This window comes from Brassica rapa, chromosome A07 (assembly GCF_000309985.2).
Source record: "Brassica rapa cultivar Chiifu-401-42 chromosome A07, CAAS_Brap_v3.01, whole genome shotgun sequence".
Lineage (NCBI taxonomy): Eukaryota > Viridiplantae > Streptophyta > Magnoliopsida > Brassicales > Brassicaceae > Brassica > Brassica rapa.
In genome coordinates, this window is record NC_024801.2 from 9,465,796 (window position 1) to 9,486,066 (window position 20,271).

The window sequence follows — 20,271 nt, forward strand, 5'->3', positions numbered from 1 at the left end:
TTTAAGATCAAAAGATTTTTGTTAATATAAAATTTCATATTAGATTATAACTTTCTGTTAATTATAAATTGAATGTAACTAATTTTATTTAATGTCAACAGTCAATCATATGATTACAAATATATTAATGTTATTTTAACGGATAAAACCATGTGGAACTAGACGTTCACGGTTACATATGATTCTTGACATTTACTTGACATACATATATGAAAGTCCGAATGTGCGTGTTCTGATGCAAAACAAGGGTTTGGAATTTTGTGAGGTAGAAGTGGAGGTAAGATCACGGATGCTCAAAGCCGCCAGTGATGGACTTGGTAAGCACCAAATTCTCTTAGTTAGCCTCTTTGTGGTAATGGTGCTTGATCATGGAGGTTTATGCCAATGTCTTCAAATAGAGGAGAGAGCATCCCTCTCCCTCGGATGCGGACTTGAGGCACTCTATTGCTATTTGCTATCCCAGCTGTGCTTGTAGTTGATGAGAGAAAGAATAAAAATATTGTACCAGGATTGTTTCGAGGATGCTGTCTTGTTTCCTAACTTTTAGAAACAATGTAGCAAATAACACAAAACCTCTGTTTTTTTTTAACTGCATTGTAGCAATAGACAGAAGGAGAGGGAGATCAGAATGCAAATTGCAGACTCAACAATCTTGCCAGAAAAAAATCTTATTTCTTTACAAGATTTGTCTTTTTTCCATTCCCTATACATGCTTGTTAGATTCATCACACTATGCTACAGCTAGAGGACAAGGCACAAAAAGGAAGCAGCACTAAGCAAAACATCTACCATCAAGCAAATCAACTAAAAAACTATCTGAAACCTGGAAGAGATCAAAACTCTTAGAAGTTAGGAACGCAAATGAATGATGAAATCAACTGCATCTCCCATTGTTTCAACGCCTCCCATAGATAGCAACAAAATCGCCAGCTCATCTTTCCCCCACTGTCTCAGTCCGTTGCTCAGACTCTTCAACACTTCTGCATCTATCTCTGCCACCCAACGTGGCAAACAGCTCACCATTAGACTCACCAAACCGGAGACATAAGCCCGCCAAGTTGCTGTCTCGCATCCCACTGATATTTTACCGTCCAAGGCATTCGCGAGGAACTGCAAGTGGCTTCCCAAGATCCCTTGGCGGCGTTTTGATGCAGCTGATCTTGAGTCCACGCCCCAAGCGAATGCTCCACACAGGACCACAAAGTAGGCAAGGGCATGCCCTCTTAGCTCTGCAACTAGATCCGATGGTCTTTGTTCTTGGTCTGACTTGTCAACCGATAAGAACCAAGACGGGATGGTTTCTTTGATGAGTAGGTGGACCACACCTAACCCGCCGGTTAGCCATACCAATGATGCACTAAGCGAAGCAGCAAGCTTGACTTGAGTCATTGCCGTTGCTAGTGAGCTTTGTCCATATCTTGATCCGTTCTTCACTGTCTTCAGCCTTTTCAGATTCTCCTTTGAGAGCCTGTTCTGTGCAATATCCTCCACGGAATGTATCAGGAGGGAGAAAATCTCTTCCGTCACAGAGACGGTATCTCTGAGAGCACGGTACATGCGGAGATAGAGAATCCCTGGTGCTACAGGAGAGATCCCTCCGTAGAAATGAGAGCCAAACCCATGGCCAAGAAGAGCTCCAACACCACCATCATTTGACATGGGTGCAGCGTTTAATCCGAGAGTGGCACTGAAGCAGTTTCTGAGGAGCTGAACCACAGCGTCTGGGTTGTGAAGAAAGACGGTGCGGGAAGCAGAGAAAACAAGGAAGTCAAACCAACGTTTCGCCTTTTGGGTCCACAAGGAAGCTACAATGGGCATGCAAGGCCAAGGGCAGCCTGCAGCCAAGCACTCCAGAGCTGGACCAGCCAGATTGAGAAACCGCTCTGAAGCTTTGTCGATTTTGTAAGTAATAGTTAGGCTTACAAAAGCCGCTAGAGGTAAAGGAAGCGTTGCCGGAGAACTCCCTCCTGCTATAACACAGCAAGAACCAACCATAAGTTCAAAAGACAAGTGTGACAAATCTAGACAGGTAAAGCAACTCGTTGGTTAAACATGTTGCATAGTTTTTACCTGGAGCAAGGCTAGGGATGTCAACGCCTGTTGTTGCGAGAATTTTCTTTATAAACTCCTCAACGTTGGATAGATTTGCAGCAGGATTTGGCCAATCCATGCCGTTCATGAATACTGGCTTCCAAACACCTCTACTCACCTCAGCCGAGAAGTAGCTTACTATCGTTGCTAATGATGCCGGGAGAAAATCTGTTAAATCTTTCAGACCTGAAAGAACAACACAGTCAGACATCTCTTATTCGTCTATCTCTCTGGGGTAACAATAAAACAAAAGAAGGCACAGGACACAAACCTGTTGCTAACTCACGGGGAGAAAGCCTTCCATGAGTACAAGCTGTTAAAGCAGCATCTACAACATATGGAACGGCTTTGAGGATATCCCAAGCAGGAAACTCAGGTCTCGGAATGATATCTTCACTAGCAGCTCCCGAGGAACTGCTTGTGCCGGAATTAACTGGATTTAATGTCTGACTTCCCCTGACCTTTCTGAACATCATGTTGAGAAGTGCTTCAACTGTCTGGTGGACAGGAGATCCAGGTGTAAGTCCAGATAACGTGGACGCTATGCATCTCTGGTGCTGCCTATACCAGATCTTCAGCTTGGGGAAGGAGTCAACAAACACGGGCTGGCTAGATGCTGACCTTGCAACTTCTGAAAGTCTCTTCCTGTTTCGGTCTCTGTTAAGAGTCTCCGAGGAAACGAGATGAGAGTTACGCACTGAAAGAAGATGTTCAGGAGTGAGTTGGGATCCAACTGTGGGCACATCTCCTACACCATGCTCAATTGGAGGATGATTGAATCTCCAGAGCTTTAAGAGAAGAGTGAAAGCATTTGAGAAAACAGAATATGCTGAGATTTCTTCTCCAGAAGGAAGAGTCCAGGATACACTTGGGGTGTATGATCCAAACGCTTCACAGATCGGCATTAGTGAGCAAGCAAGTTGCGGAACCTAAAAAAGTAGTCATCAAAAACACATATTGTATATCAATTCAAAATAAAACTTGAAGCATAACCTACTTACCATGCCATGTAAAGAGAAGATCTGAATGCTGTCAACAGATCCTATCCCAAAAATAACAACATTGAGCATGCAGGCATAACCAATCAAGTGACTTTCAGCCGCGGAATAATCTGCTGGAACGGGTGGGGATAGTAATCTTGTAAGAAACTCAACAGTGTGTTCCTGTACATTGAAGAAGAGAAACAGATGAAGCAAACTAGTGTAGTCAAGGTGTAAACTCAACGGGATTTTCAGCGGTGGATGTAAACGCTAACCTGTATGTTCCAACCCCGTGTGAGAGATGCCCCACAAAGCACTGTAGCAGCAGATATCTTCTCATCATCCGATCCTTTGACTGCCACCTCATATACTTTCTCGATCTCTACTAAGCTTCCATCAAATTCATGAGCTTAAATTTCAGTTGCTTTACTCTCAGTAAATTAAAACAAAAAGACCATCTTACTATTCCTGGCTAAGAAACAAAAGGAGATCACTGACGAAAAGACAGAACTTAAGTCAAACTACAATGCATTAAGGCTTTGAAACTGGTCAAGATTTGCAGGGAAGACTGTGGATGAAGATTGTGTACAGCTAATCGAGCAACAAGAAACAAAAAAAGGAAATAAGAATTCATTCTACCTTGAAGCCGGAACTGAAACTAATGCATTCACCATTGCAGCATTTAGAGGAGCCCCTTTCACAAATGACGACCAGCAAGGTACTTCACTCGGAAGGTTATGAGGTATTTGGTTGATTCGACCATTAACATAGCCAGCCCATGAGTAGGCCGATGTATCCAGTATGTTTCTTGCAATACAAGCCTCTACTATCAGATGGCGCATGTTTCCAGCTACGACATGTACATACAAATAGGTTAGGTAAGAAAGAGAGCTACAACATCAACAAATAAAAGACAAGTTAGAGACATTAACAGAGCAAACTTTTGCTGACTTACAGCAGTTGATAGGCATGTCCTTCATGTTTATGACATCAGAACATGACTTCCCAACATTTCCACCTGACAAAAACATGATTACTTTTGTGGCAGCCTTGTTAGCAGCAGAAACAACGCACTGGGGAGGAGCCAGCAACCCAGGGAATTCACCAAGGACCTGCAAACTTGTAATAAGATCATCTCGCAGCTTTTCCATGACAAATTCATTCTCTCCCTCTTCAATAAGATTTGCGACCACGAGAGGTACAATACATAATGACATGCACAGCCTTGTGTCCAGTCGAGGAATAGGTCCTTCAATAGGATCCCTTTCCTGGAAGTAAAAAGAAGGGCAAGAAAATCAGACGAGCCATCATGAGATGACAGTCTAACAACCAAACGACACATCTTTCAATCTAGCCTAGTTAACTCAGGACCAAGTGAGTAAGAAAGGTCTCTGAAACTACAGGAATGAGCTTTAGGTAAAGAAAGTTTTGGGAATGATCACAAAAACACAGTGTAAGTAGAATTTGCAAGCAAGAGCAAATGCATTTTCTTAGTGACCAAGTGGTGATGAAACCAAAGAGTAAGAGAGATTAGACTAACCCTTTGAACAAGTCGGAGAGCTGCTATCCAAAGACCCAAGAAGGTGTCATGCCAAGTGCTCCCATTAATTTCTTTAAGTGTTTTAGCTAGACCTGAAAAATATGATTTTCTTGAGTCATTTCATTACAAACTTGGGAGATATCTCCTCAGTACTTAAAGCCACAAGTGAAAGAAAAGATGGAGTCTGCAAAATACCAGTAATGATTTCAATAGCACTAGTTGGGTTTACTTGATATCCATCCATAGCATCTTCAAACACCAAATCAAGAGGAAGCCAGAGTGAAGAGAGACTTGCTCCATGGCATAAGCCAGCAAAAGAAGCTAGAGATCCAAAATCCACAATTGCATTGGATTTGCGTAATGAAACTACTTTGCTGTCGTCAGAATACCCAAATCTTCTATTCGAAATCAACTGCAATAGATCCCCAGAACTCAGAACCTTTGAACTCCTTAAGGCCATTGAATTTTCTCCAAGCACCTGTACTCTCCTAACAAACTCATGCCAATTTGAAGCCCTACAAAAAAAAATGGATCGCAAACATATAACACAAAATGATGATGATGAACCAAGCTTTACTCTCATGACTAATCATTGTGGATATGATTTGAGATTAACTGTTATGCATACCTGTTGGAGGACACCAAGTACAGTACTCTGGAGATCACTGTATTTCTGAGGAACTCTGCAACCATCTCAATAGCCATGATGGTGTTTAAAGTCTGTAACTTCTCGTGAGATCCGTTCTTTTCGTTATATCTCTCAGGAGCATCAATTTCCATATCTTGAGACTTGATCAGCCACTGGGAACTCGAGTCTTGGCTTGGCTCTATCAAACCTTCATCCCTTAAGCATGCATCTAGCAGCAGAGACACCATCTTAAAGACAAACTCTACTAAAAGTACACCAGGTTTGCTTGTTTCCAGACGAAATAACTCTGGAAGACGAAGAATGTTGGCTACTGAATCCATGACACTGTGCAAAGAAGAAGGAAGATAAATTACCAAATCTATATTTCCATTTCTTCTAGGATCCAACCATGTTGACTAAACAAGTCCAAGATCAGACAAGATGGTAAGATCTCCAACAGAAACCAAACATACTAATGAAACAGTAGTAGCAAAGCAAAGTATGAATCAATAAGTCTCACTTCTCATAGTGAGGTCCAGTAATATGATCTTTAATCCTGAAAATATTTCTCTTAAGAAGCTCCAAGTAAATCCTATAAGCCGCTGATTGAGTAGACCGGTTAGGAACAACTCTGCAAGAAGAAACCAAAGATGAACTATACAATAAAGATCAAAGCTTTAACATGAGGATTTGTCAGAAAACCAAGATTGAGTTTAGATAAGATTGAAAAGAGAAACCTGTGAGCGAGGAGAGCAAGAAGGACGAGAGGAGAGACAAGGTTCAAAGACATAGCTCTCTCAAGGAACTTCCAGAGAAGAGGGAGGTTGTTATCCCAGCAAATGTACGAGACGAGAACCTCCGCTAGCTCCGTTGACGGGAACTCAACGAAGGGTTTTAAACTCGCTGATAAATGGGAAGCCCAGAGACGAGCATCGACGCACTGTTCTTGAGCCATCTTGGTCAGCTCGATTACTCCGTCCCAGACGGTTCTCCGTCCGGGAACCACCATCTTTTCCGATCAATCTCACTGTGAGGGAGAGAGGGCGGTTAAAAGACAAAACACGGAAACTCTTTCTCTCAGATTTGATTTGCCAAAAGAGAGTTTGTGTGTGTGTGTGTAAGTAACTGTGTGGACGCGCCTTCAAAATGACTGAATAGTCCCTCTTCAGTTTGAGAAAGAGAGATGACAGATTCAGACTTGGTGCGTGTGTGTGTGAACGTCCCAGTCTGTGCAACCTCCAAGCCTAGTGACTTTATTAAAATTTTATTAATATTTTTACATTGGAAAATTTTAGTTTCTGAATATGCATTTAATTATTAATTAGTGTATAGATTTGCGCAGAAAATCTATAGAATGTTCAGTAAATAAAAGCTTCAAATGTTATATGTAAATTTTTTTATAAAACAAATAAAATTGTTGGCTGTAGAGATACCTTATGAAAATTTTCATATTTCGTAATATGTATATAAACCAGTGTTTTAAAATATTATTCGCTAAATCTTGATTTATTTTGTGAAACTGTTTAATATTTGAAAATTTTAGTTTAAAAATGATATGGGAACCAAATATTGATATTCCCTTATCATTATGGGACTACATATAAATTTTATGAATAAATGAAATATGTAATAAAATTTAATGACCTTTGAAAGTTTATCTAACCAAAGAAACTTTTTTAAGAGTCAATCACTATTTTGACACTAATAAGTTTAGATAGATGGTGCTAATTAAGAGGTGGGTTACAAAGTGATAATGATTCTGAAGTATGACTTTTGGGGGCAAATTTGCATGAAAGACTAGTGCAAGAAGAGCTTTCATGTAATGATGCAAGAAAATTCCATTTTAGTCAAAATTTCCAGCTTTGGTTATGCGTCTAGTGGATAAACATTACCATTTGTTGCCAAGGAAAAAAAAGCATTACCCATGTTCTATGGATCTTACATTTTCAACATATGGTATAGTCAGAACTTATAGAGTGATAAAGACTGGACAACAATATGATTTAAATGCATCTAACTTTATTTATAAAGATGAAAAACTTATCCATGACATTTTGAAAAGCCAGTATTTTAGGAGGTTTTAAGTGGGTTTGCCTGAATTTTATTCAAATATACAAACGATAGTTAAATTGGTAAAAATAGTTGCCTCTAAAAAAAAATCGTTGCCACTATGTTGGTTTTCACTAGCTTATATTTAGATATGATAATTTTATAGATGATAACAAAAATAAGTGACACATCGAATAGTGTTGTGGAGTCTTAAGATAATAAAGTAAAATTGTATAACAGGAACACAAATTTGCATAGTAATTTAAATGTTCGTGTAAATGATAATATGTTACCAAATGTATATGGGTCTTACCATGTTTCGATCACACATATAAAAATGTAGTAAATTTTGTTTACTGGAACACCAAAACAAAAAAAAACAGAAATCGTTGCCAGTAAAAAAAATAAAAAAAAATCATTGCCACTATATTGGTTTTCAATTTTCAGTATCTTATTCCACACATCAATTTAGTGAAATTGGATGAGTTTGGAAAGATAGCATGGGGAAGATCCAATTTATGGGACACATAATTTAAGAAGGCGTGAGACAACATTATATTCGAAACTGGAAGCGCTAAAATGGACAATGGAGAGTATGCTACATCATTCGACCTGTCAAAGATTTAGGACAGATTGCAAGGACATGATTGCAATGATAATGAACCCACAAGCTTGGCCAAATTCTCAACTGAGCTGGAGGTCATTCAAATTCTCCATATGTGTTTTTCGGATTTCAGGATCAGCTACTTCCCAAGGATGCAAAATGAAATTGTTCATTTGTTAGTTAGGAATGTCCGTTCTTTTCATAAATCTCTTTGTGTTATTGGTTGTTATATTCCGGTCTGGTTATCAATGTCACTTCAAGTTTGATTAATAGAATAGTCGTTTGCTGCAAAAGAAAAAAAGAAAAACAGAATTAGTCTAGAGACAACACATGTTAGGTCTATAGTTCACATAGGCTAAATATACAACTTATAAACCAAATGGATTTTTGTAATCCTTCATGATATTATTAGTACTGGATCATAGATGTGCACATGCTTGACCATTTTCAAATTCATTAAACATTATATCCTGATATTGGTTAGACGAGGATAAGACCTAAAGATTTAATTACTTGAAAATAATATAAAGTTGATATAAAATTTATGAACTGAGAACTTTAAAAGAAGAAAAACATTTCAAGTCACGTAGCTAAGTACTGGCGAGAGTTAAAGAACTAATTTAACTCATTTTGCTTCAAAAACATATTACAAAACCAAGTGGTGGTAGTTTTATAGTAGTCTCTTGGGAATTGGTGTGTACTCATATTAGTTATTGATTTGATTTACAATATAAACTAAATTATCACTATTTGATTAGTTTGAGCTTGAGTTTCGGTTTAACTGGTTTACATGAGTAGATCGTAACAGATGATCGATTCACCTCCTAGCAATAGTTGAAAGATATTCAAATTTTGATCAGGCCGTGTGGTATGCTTTCGAACTAGTCTATTTAGTAGTAATAAATGCGTTTTTCCCGGAACCGACCGTACCTATTTATCAAAAAAAAAATATTATGAACATAAAACCTGATTTATTGGTTAAGAAATCTGTGTCGATTGAACAAAGTATAACATTTAAGTTGGACTTGTGTGTGTCTTTTTTATTAAAATTAAACGCATTTTGATAAACAATTTTATGAGACTGTATATATTAATATCCAATCTTTGTATGCCATCATATATACATAAAATTTAAAAAGCTTTAAATATATCTTTTTATAAAAGAAGTTGTACTGGAAGATTTTAATCAGAAAGAAAGTACAAAAGATGCGAACCTGTGGTTGGTGAATTGAAGAACACGATAAATGATGGATGTGACCCACATGAATCCAGCTTTTATATTCTCTTTATAGTTTATTCTATAAACAAATGGGACAAGATCATCTCTAGATCCAAACCTTGGTGTTTATCAGGTAGGTAAATGGTTAGATTCAAGTACCAGCCTTTCATTTTTTAATTGAAACTTTTAAAGAACCATTGCATACGAGGATTTTATTTAGTGGGTCAAGGAATTTCAAACTCCGATACCATTTTTTTGTAACCGAGATATTTCTTACTGACACTGTTTTCTCTGTAAATTTTATTTAACTTAAGAAACAAATCAAAGATAAATTACAAGATTGATAAACTAAACTGATGTATACGTTGAAATTCCCTAAAACTAGATCCAAACAAAGAAAGAGTAGAAACCAGCATATAAACTGAACATCATAAGTATAAGAACACATTCTAAACACACAAGCTATAAAGGTAGATGACTTTCAATACAACCCTCAAACAAAAGAAACAGAAAACATAGATAAGGGTAAACCAACATATATCACAAAAGGAAGAGATAACGGTACATTGGGATGGTGCATTGGGAAAGTGGTTTAACGTTTGGAGTCTATTCCATTGTACCCCTAGATTCTTGTTGGAATGGCATGTTTACGTCGTGTCTCGGTATTACCAACTGCTACGCTTGGTCTGGGAGGATTAGTAGGCCCGGATCACCTACCGATTATTAAAAAAAAAGATAAATCTCTTACCGGCACTTTTATATCACGTGATTTCTATTTTTTTATACAAAATTCGTTAGTAAAAGTACTAATTTTCCTTTTTTAAAAAATTGTGTTCATTGTGTTTTATATTAATAATATAATCAAGAAATATTTTAATTAATAATAAATTAAATAATTTTGATCATTCTCAATAGCAATAATTTTAGCTATATTTTGATTATTCACCACTGATTAATAGGAAACAAAGATATTTTTAAAGTTTCATAAAAGTAATATTTTGGTATAGATAAAAATGATTCAAGATGTATTGAGATAATTTCCAATTAACAATAATTCTAACTATATTTTGATTATTTCTCACTAACTAATGATAAATAAAAATATCTCTTGAAGTTTTCAGCATCAATATGAAGTATCAACGAGATAGAAAAAAAAATATAGTTTAATATAAAATAAAGTTCTTTTATAGTGTGAGACTATATATACAAAATTTTAGTGAAATAATATATATATATATATATATACATATGTTTATTCATTTTTAATATATGTAAAATTAGTTTGGTTTTCAATTTTTGTAATAAACATATTTAGTCTTATTTGAGATAAAAAAAAAATTGATTTTAAAAGTATAACATGTTCACTATGTTGAATTTTATATTGTAAAATATTATAATATCAACTATTAGAACGTGACAAAACCTTTTTGATTTAAAAATAACATCTTGTTTATGTATATGATAGTTACTATTTCTCTTGACAATTTTTTTTTCTTAAATATATAGTTTCATACAATTTTTAGTTTTGGTTATTGATCAAATTTTTTAGTAATAATAGTTTTTGTTATTTTAAACAATAATTTAATATAAAATTGAATTACATTAAATATATAGTTTCATACAATTTTTCGTTGGACTACTCTAACAACCACTTTGCTCGGCTCTACAGCTTCTCCGGACTGGTCCATCATGGTGGCTTCTCTGAAGCGACAGCGTCGAAACAAATGTTATTCCGCTTAAGATGGTCTTTCACACTACTATGTATACCACTTGGCAAGAAAGAAACTTGAGAAGGCATCAGGGAGTTTGGTTGACAACGGAAACCATGATTTGTCGCATTGATAAAGCTATCAGGAATAGGATTTGCTCTTTGAAGTACAAGGGCACCCATAAGCTGGAAGGTGTGCTTCCTCGCTGGTTTGAGGTGTATTCGCGATGTTATATTGATTAGGTGGTCAATTTCTTTTAGCTCAGTTTTTATCTAAATCCAACTTTCCATTTGTAAATGCCCATTATTCTTTGATTAATCAATATAGAATTTAATCAAAAAAATAATTTAGATTTAATAAATTATTTTTAAAACATATATTTTTTTAAAAAAAAATATTAAAAAATATTATGTATAAATTTGTTAGACGTAGATTTAATATTATTATACTTAATGAAAGTATTAAAAAATTAAGGGCATATTTGTAAATAATATGTTAAATTAAAGTTTTTTGACATCAAAAGGCTATTATATTATTTAAGCTAAAAATATATGACTAATGGAATCCACAATCATGTTTTGTACTCAAGGTTGGTAAACAATCTTGAAATCTTGGAATCTTTCTCTTAGAATTGTTAACTTCTCCAGGTCCATTGAAAATTTGGGTCATGCTGTCTGTTGGACCCAATTTTGGTCAATACCATAATGGGCCTCGATCAAAGGCATGTGCCTTAAAGGGCCTGAGCCCATAGCAAGAACACGAGCTCGAGAGGAAGTCGCCGAGATCGTGGGGATCGCGCAACAAGAGACAAAGATGTCGGAGCCACCACGAAGATCTCGAGGTCGACTCACTATAAAGGAAGAAGAAGAAACACAGAAGATGACACGTTGAAAACCCTAGAGAGAGCTACACATCCATATCGACCTTACTGTCTTCCCACCTTTTAGATTCTTTCTTTACCGATCTCATTTGTATCACTCGATCTAGTTCAATTCATTGTATTCGATCTTAGTCATCAATAAAGTCCATTTTCACCTACTGGAAACTATTTAACATCGTTTGTGTTCTAAAGATATCGTTGCCTACATCATTTGTCTTCCCTAAATCAAACTCCGATCACTATCAAATACTTTGTGTAGATTTTAGGTTCTACACTGTCAATTAGAAATCATTGAAATCAAATCATTTCAGTCCGTTCAAAAATGTTGACAGATTTAGTATTGTAACATACTTTATTTTTCTTAAAAGTGCTTACAGCTTCATATCCAGAAATGACATGCACCTCTTTTGGTTCCTTATTCTCACAAGTTGGTCATATCAAGAAAAATGTTTTCAAACCATCCACTGAACTACGATTCATGATCTATCCACCATACAAATGTTCTGCAAGCTTACATGCATCTTTAGCAGTTACTGGATGATGTAGTGATTGTACCTCTGCTATGTCTATTGTATTTGAGTCAAACCAAATGTGGCATTCATCTTCTATGTGCCTTACTAGTTCTAAAGGATCTCTTGTGATTCTTTTAAATAATTTATCATTTTGGGCTCTCTGTAAATATCATATTATATGTGGATAAAAAATTTCTATCCAACTCCAAGTCTTCAATATGGTTTTTCCGCCAAAACAAATAGTCCAAGTTGGTATAAACATTTAAAAAAAAAAATGATGGACATGATTGTGTATATGATAATTCCTAAGGTTGTAAAGCTAGTGGACATTCAAAAATATCATGATTTACAAATTCATCTATATTCTTACATCTAAGACAATGATTATCACATCGCATAGGACGACATATCAGTTTTTAGCTCTATATATCATGTTACAATCAGCCATATAAGATGACATATTTTCAGAGGAACATTAATTTTCTAAGAAAAAACTTGAGCTTAGTGATGTTAGACTCTATTAATATAGCCTTATGTTTGTGATTTAGAATATTGCTAACCACCCAATATCTTGATTTTACAGTATACCACTTTTGTATAACATTACCAAAACTTATCATCTTCAAGGGATTGACTTACAGCCAAACTCCGAATAAGTAGTAGTATATCATCTGATACGATTACATTCTCCAGCATTTTCACATCCCATTCTTTAGACTTATTATGAATAAAGTCACTAACGTCACCCTTGTGTGGATTACCGGAATACTAGGCCGAGCTGGCCGAGCATGAATCATTGGAATCTATGAATTTTTCCAAACTCTAATCTCAAAATCAAAATGCATTTTTTGTCTAATATACATGGCGCTAATAATAGTCTACCTACTGATAAACTTGTCTATATGTAAAAAAAAAAACAATTAGTATTTTATGATTTGCATAAGCGAACTAAATCTATAATACATGTTAAAAAGGTTAATTTCATATAATGCTTATATTTTAATACATCAGATATAACATGAGATTGTTGTATTTTTCTTTAAATAGGGTTAACAAAGTGATTGTATTTGTTGATAGTAAAAAAAAACAGAAATAGGATAATATTGACAGAAAAAAGAATGAAAAAGAAGATAATTGGATTAGTGGTTAGGAGTAGGTGAAGATGTTGTTAGTGGAGGTTGGGGATGGTCCATCACGGTCAGTTTCTAATTGAAGATAATGAAAGTCCTATCGTTTGCTTTAATCAATTGACATCTCGAATGGAAATGCAGCATGTATCTCTAGTTACCTTTTTGTGAAAGCACAAAATCAAGCAATGTTTTATACCTTACTGGTCCACTGTTCAACAAACTACCATCATATTTTATAAACTTGAATGCGCAAATATTTTTATTATTAGAACTTGTTATATATTGTTAACTCACCTTAAAACATGATACATTTTTAGGGAGTCTAAACCAATAGTTTATTTATTGGGCACTTGTATTTGGCTGTTTTACTTTTAAAGCCAACAAATTAATCTACATTTTTAATCGTTTTTTTTTTCAAATGATCAGAGGGTAAAGATGCTAATCAAGATTTAGATCAAGAAAGGGCAGCTTGTTAATCATAAATAACATGTTGGAGAAAAACGAAACACGATAATTAGTTCTGATTAGTATTAGTCAAATCTCCAAAACTGTTTCAGGGAGATAAGTGGATCGGACCCAAAACAAAAAGTCCCTTTTGATTCTGTTAACTAAAGGGTTGTTTGGTTGATGTCTCCTTCGAGTAAGAATCATATCTTGGTTGGTGAGCACACACACATACAAACACTAGTCACAATAGTGACGTTCATGTTCTTTTGTCTTTCTGTCCAGCTGTCTGAAAACGATGGCGTTTGTGGTTTCAGATTTAGACTGCCCACCTTCCCATCTTTACACCAATTTTATCAATTTTCGTTGTATTTTTCCTCCCATGATCCAAGATTTACTTATTGATCATTTGTTTGTTACAACTAGGTGTCTTGTCCGCATATGTGGGCTTAATCGTTTTATAAATATTTATTAGTTTATTTTTTATTAACTCAAAAACAAGCATAATAACTTCTTTTTTTTTTGGTCAAACAAGCATAATAACTTATTATTTATATTTTCAAAGAAATTAAATCAAACACATATATATATATATGACAAAAATCAAATTAAATATATATGTTTAATTAAAATTTATTAAATATAACATTGATAATTAAATATATATGTTTAATTAAAATTTATTAAAGATAACATTAACTTTAACCACTAAATTTATTATAATTGTTTTATATTTTATTTTAAAATTTATAATTGAAAAATATGTTTTAAGATAACAACACAATATATAAGAATTATATTATTTTAAAAAAAAGTTAATATTATTAATAAAAATTCGTTTTTTATATAATTAATTATATATAAAATTTATTAAGGATATTATAGATATTAACAGTTTTAACTTTCAACGTGAGAACTCCGTTGTTAAAATTTACTTCGCAAATAATAGTACAAATATTTGTTGATATAGTTAGGTGTTGTTTTGTTCTTATCTGTCTCTATAAATATAGAACTAGATTTTGACCCGCGCTTAGAAAGCGCGGATTTATTTTTTGAATTTAATAATTTTTAATATAAATTTTTATATAAGATAGTTTATAAGTTTGGCCATATTATTCGGAACCGAATAATCAACCCGTATCAAATTGAAAAAATGAAACCAAACTTGAACCAAAATTTATAAATAACCGAACATATCATATATATATAGAACCAAGATAAATAGATACCTGAATTTTTAAAATATAAATTATATACCTACAAATATTAATTATATGTAATTTCTAAATAACCAAATATCTTAAATATACTATTTATAAGCTGAATTATCCAATAAAAACAAATTACTCAAACATGTTTTTCAAATATTAGAAAAAATATCTTAATAAGTCCTCAACATTCAGTCTAATTTTCTACTAAAAGGAACTAAAACACTAATAAGTGGTATCCACAGTCAAACCAGTAAACGCAGTCACCATATATAATCTAGTTTCAATTTAATAAAAATCTATTATTTAAAATCCTTTAAAATCTAAAACCCATATTAACTCGTGAATCTATACCACATGACATGGTAAAAATCTAAAATAACATGATAATATTTTTTAAAATTTGATTAAATTTCTCATATAAATTTTACTAAGATATAAAATTGAATAAACTACATTTTTTTATGTTATACATTCTAGTTTATAGGTTTTATAATGACTATATTAAGATTAAATTTTTGAGTTTTAGAAATAAAATTATTATTAAGTTGAGTATAGTTGGGTTACCTATAAATGTTAAAAATAAATAATATATTTTATTTAAACATAAAAAAACATTCTAAAAATGCTATAATTTCCTGAGAAAATATTTATACAAAACCCTTTCTCCTAATAAACCCAGTTGTAAAAGATATTCATCACAAAAATGACCTAGGAAGGTTTTCAAAGAAAAAGCTATAATTTTGAAATATAATTAAGCTTGTTGTTATACTGTGAAGTATTTCTCTAATCGTAATTGGAAGTTAATATGTTTTGACCGTCGAATGGTATCATGTTTTTTAACTTTCTGTTAACCGTACTTGCATCATGTTTTTATGTTAGTTTGGGTCATAAAACATTTAATATGAATTAAAAGTATGGTATTGTTCAGACTTTAATTACCAATAAATCCAAATATTTTTATTAAAGAAAAATGATCATGGGTTGTATGATTATTAAATCAGTTATAAAATAATCTGTTTTTCTTAATAGGTTTAGTGGCACAAAAGTAATATTTCAAGGAAAAGTAAGAGTGAAATATATCAATGATTCTGAATTAATAATATTGATGTATAAATCTTTGGTGTATTATAGTAAGTTGAGTATTAAATAAGAGCATTGGTTAGTTTATAGTGAGAGAAATATAAGATAATTGATTAGTGTATAATTAGAGAAATATAAGGTGAGGCTAAAAAAATAGCTAAGTTTAATGAATAGGTCTAACAACTTTTCATAAGTAGATTTTTTGGGACTCCTTCCCTTTTAATAGTATAGATGAGTTAGTTGGACCAAGTAATCCTAAAAATAAATATTACTATTTTATAGTAACTAATAAGGAAGTAATTTAAATATCTAAAAGACTAACATAATATAATGATCGATTAATTAAACTGCAGTAAGTCTATTTATTTTTAATTTTTTAATATAACTATAAAAGTTAATAATCATACTTTTTTAATTTTTAAAAACACACCAACAAATAAAGAAATGACTCTAGAAGACCTATTTTCAACAGAATTATTTAGTAAAGTTTACAAAAAACATATTACTGTATAAATGTTTTTTTCTCATGTAATTCTTGCATTTACATCAGATATAACTATATTAAAAAAAATTATAACCAATCATCCACAATATTATTCATTTACAGATTTTATTTGATTTTTAAGTTAATATATGATTTGTAAAATTTAGTAAATTTTAATTATATTTTAATTAGTAACTATAGATGGTAAATTTGTATCAATTTATGTGTTTGTATATAATATGTAATACTTTTAAATTTCGTTAAAATTCCCTTTAAAATCAAATTTACTACTAAATTGTATGATTGAATATCAATAAATTTAAATAATATTTATAGAACAGAGAATAAATAACATGTAATAATAATAATAATAATAATAATAATAATAATAATAATAATAATAATAATAATAATAATTATTATTATTATTATTAGTCTGATAACCTATAGTTTTGTTGGAGATAAATAATTTTACTTCTAAACGAATTAAAACAGAGATAGATGACAAAAGAAAAAACGAATACAAACAGATAAATGCTATAATTTTTAGCCGAAAACTTTTGATAGACTGCATCGGATAATAAAGGATGATAAACAAAGACTTTATAAAGGTTGGCCAAGTGGGAGTTTTTAAAAAAATGTCAATGGGGTTGTAGAGTTTTCTTAAAGTATACAGCTAAGCCGCACCATATAATATAAATTATTCCATGTTTCTCCAACGAATTGGAGTGTTTGGACTATAATAATTGTTGGTGGTATGTTAATTAATTTATTAATACGGTTTTCACTGTCACATGGTGAGCCAGATTGATAAACGACACCGCCACATATGTTGGCTTCTTGCATTGGAAGTCATAACTTGCTCGCGACTATATATCAATTCATTATTTCAGATATTTATAGAAACTAATAGTATATGTCCAAGTCCTAATAATACCATTGCTTTTGTTGTTAAACTTTGTTTCAGTTTCATTAATGCATTGTAAACGTGTTTAATTATTATTGCTACCAAACTAGTAATTGAAGACATTGATTGACAAAACCATTGAAACATGTTAACAACAAATAACAATGATATCTCACCATTTTAGTTGAAAATATTTCTTAGTATTTCAGTTATATATTAACTAAGATTGTAATATTATTACACATTAAAGAAGGCACAAATAATGGTAACATAACATCTATTGCTAAGCCAAAACAAAAACAAATGGTGATTTTAAGTTTCTTCTACTACTACTAGTCGACTACACTGTTCCCATTTTGGAGTAACTCATAAAGAATGAGATGAGAGCCCTTCCCAGAGTCAATGGCGAATTTCATTCAAAAGTCCTCATCAATCTTGAATTCGTAGTTCTTATTACCTTCTTGGAGGCTTGACATAACAGATGCCTTCTGATACTCTCCCACTCTCTTCTCAAAGAAGTTTGTCTTCCCTCTGTCATATAAAATAGCAAAAAACCACACTTAACCAATGAAGATAAATAACACTGTTCTTGATCAGGTTAATGCATCTTAAGTTGAGTGAAATTCAAAAGAGATATAACTACTTACTGGAGAGATATGAACTCCATCCAGTCAAATGGATTATCTGCTTTGTATCTCCTTTCACATCCCAATGTAACCTACAAAAAAAAAACGAGAGACAAATCCATGAGATTGACACAAAAAGGCAGTTCATGCTGTAAACAAGAGGGAGAATTAACATTAAATCCCTTATACCAGAAGACGGTCTGCGACAAATTGTATGTACTGACTCATGAGGTTTGAGTTCATTCCAATCAGATCGCATGAAAGGGCCTTGCAGACAAACTCTGTCTCAATTTCCACTGCCTCATGAACAATCTGATAAACTTTCTCCACAGGAAGCTGCTTCTGCAGCAAACTGCACAAAGTTTGATAAAAGGTGAATGGATCATATAGTCCAAAATGGCCCTGAGTCTCATTCTTACCTGTACAAGAGACAAGCAAAGTCACAGTGGAGCCCCTCGTCCCTCGAAATAAGCTCGTTTGAGAAAGTCAAACCAGGCATAAGACCTCTCTTCTTGAGCCAGAAGATGGCACAGAAGCTGTAAAAAAAGAAGTCATGTAATGCTTATACTCGAAGTCTGCTTGCTATAAAGAGCTACATAGATACCTTCCGGAGAAGAAGATTCCTTCGACGCATGCAAAAGCAACAAGCCTCACAGCAAAAGACATAGGACTGCAGCAGACAAATGGTATAATATACTGATTAGACAGATGTTTCTTGGACAAAATAAATCCGAGCAACAAAAACAAGAAGTTGGATTGATACCTTTGAATCCAATCTAAACACCATTTAGCCTTGTTGGAAATGCAGGGAATGGTCTCGATAGCATTGAACAATCTGTCCTTCTCCTGCGAATCCTTTATAAACGTCTCCAGAAGTTGGCTGTACATCTCTGAAGTTTCCCAACAGTAAAAACCACAATGCTACCAGTTATAGAGCAACTTGCAAGACCAAAACCTAGGTCGAAGTTTACCCGGCTAAATCTAGAAAAACTTAACCATATCAAAGGTCAAACTGGATACTGGCTACAGCAAGTCTTATGGTTTTGGTCCTCAGATGTTAATGTTAATTCACCATGACAATAGAACATAACAGTGGAAGCATCCCTAGGAAAACGTACAATCTATCTATCTGTCAAACTAGGCTTGTTTTCATCCATCAATTAAGGACATGTCAGAGTTTGAATCAGAACTGAAAACATTAGAGAATATGAAAGTAAATAATACACAAAAGTATGATGTAGACTTTGACAAACTTGTCTACTAGCAAAAAAGGGCGTACCAGAATGAATGTTCTCCATGGCAATTTGAAACCCATAGAAAGCACGAGCCTGAGATAAATCAAAATATATATTAATTCTAATCATGTTCATGCCATGTGTATGTGATTAGAGTCTATATATATCTATCCTGACCTCAGGGACTTGGACATCATTCAAGAACCTAGCAGCCAAATTCTCCAAAACAATCCCATCCGATGCCGCGAAAAAGGCCAGAACATGGCTGATAAAATGTTTCTCTGAATCCGACAACTTTTCCCAGTGCTGCACATCCGTCGATAGATCAACTTCTTCAGCTGCAATACCCATTCATTAAAAAAATATAAAACAACCACTACGAGAAACAGAGCAATCACATACACACGGCATGATTAAAGTTGCATTAACAAAGTTGTGAGCTTTCTTAATCAAATTGCACCATTCAAAATAAAGAAAACAAAGAGAGGACAAACCAGTCCAGAAGCTGGCCTCAGCCTTCTTATACATCTCCCAAATCGACTTGTACCTAATTGGGAACATAGTGAACCTCTGGTTCTGCGCCGTTAATAGCGGCTCCTCCGATTCTTCTTCTCCTCCCTCCAAGTCTCTTCTTTGACCTTCCTTGAGCGAACCCATTCGTCTCTCTCTGTTTCCTATTCTTCAGTTCTGTTTGGGCTCTGAGGTTGAGAAACAGAGGATAAGAAACATAGAAAGAAAAAGGAGAAAAACCCTAAAAGCCCTAAGACAAAAACCCTCGTAAACAAACCGACAAGAAAACAAACCTCTCTTGTGTTTTTGTTTTGTCTCTTTGGATGGCGGAAAGCGATCAACTAAACTCGTGATCTTCTTCCGTCGTGCTTCTCAACGCAAAAATTATTTTAACCACAACAGCAAGGAAAGTTAAAAAATAAATAAATAAAT

The 20,271-nt window shown here is 33.7% G+C and overlaps 2 protein-coding genes across 6 annotated transcripts; both read right to left on the reverse strand.

Moving 5' to 3' along the window:
* Nucleotides 1-617: 617 nt before the first annotated feature.
* LOC103828726 (mediator of RNA polymerase II transcription subunit 33A) lies at nucleotides 618-11,446 on the reverse strand. Of its 4 annotated transcripts, none has more exons than XM_033274403.1 (12): nucleotides 5,977-11,446; nucleotides 5,760-5,894; nucleotides 5,240-5,584; nucleotides 4,807-5,126; nucleotides 4,612-4,703; nucleotides 4,027-4,339; nucleotides 3,711-3,921; nucleotides 3,347-3,461; nucleotides 3,093-3,254; nucleotides 2,363-3,020; nucleotides 2,071-2,277; nucleotides 618-1,967 (listed from the first exon to the last, which is right to left on the reverse strand). In XM_033274403.1, the coding sequence occupies exons 1-12, from the start codon at nucleotides 6,246-6,248 to the stop codon at nucleotides 850-852; spliced, it is 3,948 nt and encodes a 1,315-aa protein (XP_033130294.1). In that variant the 5' UTR covers nucleotides 6,249-11,446; the 3' UTR covers nucleotides 618-849. The 4 variants fall into 4 exon arrangements, with proteins under 4 accessions (XP_033130294.1, XP_033130293.1, XP_009102603.1 ...); XM_033274402.1 differs by having other exon boundaries at nucleotides 618-1,970; nucleotides 5,977-11,439; XM_009104355.3 differs by having other exon boundaries at nucleotides 618-1,970; nucleotides 5,760-5,870; nucleotides 5,977-11,430.
* Nucleotides 11,447-17,614: 6,168 nt separating this feature from the next.
* Nucleotides 17,615-20,239, reverse strand: LOC103828727 (ribonucleoside-diphosphate reductase small chain A). 2 transcript variants are annotated; one of them, XM_009104357.3, is made up of 10 exons: nucleotides 20,133-20,239; nucleotides 19,824-20,027; nucleotides 19,507-19,667; nucleotides 19,374-19,422; nucleotides 18,858-18,984; nucleotides 18,699-18,764; nucleotides 18,514-18,630; nucleotides 18,284-18,446; nucleotides 18,116-18,186; nucleotides 17,615-17,999 (listed from the first exon to the last, which is right to left on the reverse strand). In XM_009104357.3, the coding sequence occupies exons 2-10, from the start codon at nucleotides 19,984-19,986 to the stop codon at nucleotides 17,885-17,887; spliced, it is 1,032 nt and encodes a 343-aa protein (XP_009102605.1). In that variant the 5' UTR covers nucleotides 19,987-20,027; nucleotides 20,133-20,239; the 3' UTR covers nucleotides 17,615-17,884. The 2 variants fall into 2 exon arrangements, with proteins under 2 accessions (XP_009102605.1, XP_033130726.1); XM_033274835.1 differs by lacking the exon at nucleotides 20,133-20,239 and having other exon boundaries at nucleotides 17,615-18,027; nucleotides 19,824-20,123.
* Nucleotides 20,240-20,271: the final 32 nt, after the last annotated feature.

What these genes read in the sequence shown, in the direction of transcription:
- LOC103828726 (XM_033274402.1), bottom strand. Translation starts at nt 6,248, where the DNA reads ATGGTGGTTCCCGGACGGAGAACCGTCTGGGACGGAGTAATCGAGCTG. An exon ending in TACTTGGTGTCCTCCAACAG is followed by an intron (nt 5,127 to 5,239) that starts GTATGCATAACA and finishes TTTTTTTTGTAG; the next exon opens with GGCTTCAAATTGGCATGAGT. An exon ending in CTCTCCGACTTGTTCAAAGG is followed by an intron (nt 4,340 to 4,611) that starts GTTAGTCTAATC and finishes TTTTACTTCCAG; the next exon opens with GAAAGGGATCCTATTGAAGG.
- LOC103828727 (XM_009104357.3), bottom strand. Translation starts at nt 19,986, where the DNA reads ATGGGTTCGCTCAAGGAAGGTCAAAGAAGAGACTTGGAGGGAGGAGAA. An exon ending in ATGATGTCCAAGTCCCTGAG is followed by an intron (nt 19,423 to 19,506) that starts GTCAGGATAGAT and finishes GATTTATCTCAG; the next exon opens with GCTCGTGCTTTCTATGGGTT. An exon ending in TTGTCGCAGACCGTCTTCTG is followed by an intron (nt 18,187 to 18,283) that starts GTATAAGGGATT and finishes TTTTTTTTGTAG; the next exon opens with GTTACATTGGGATGTGAAAG.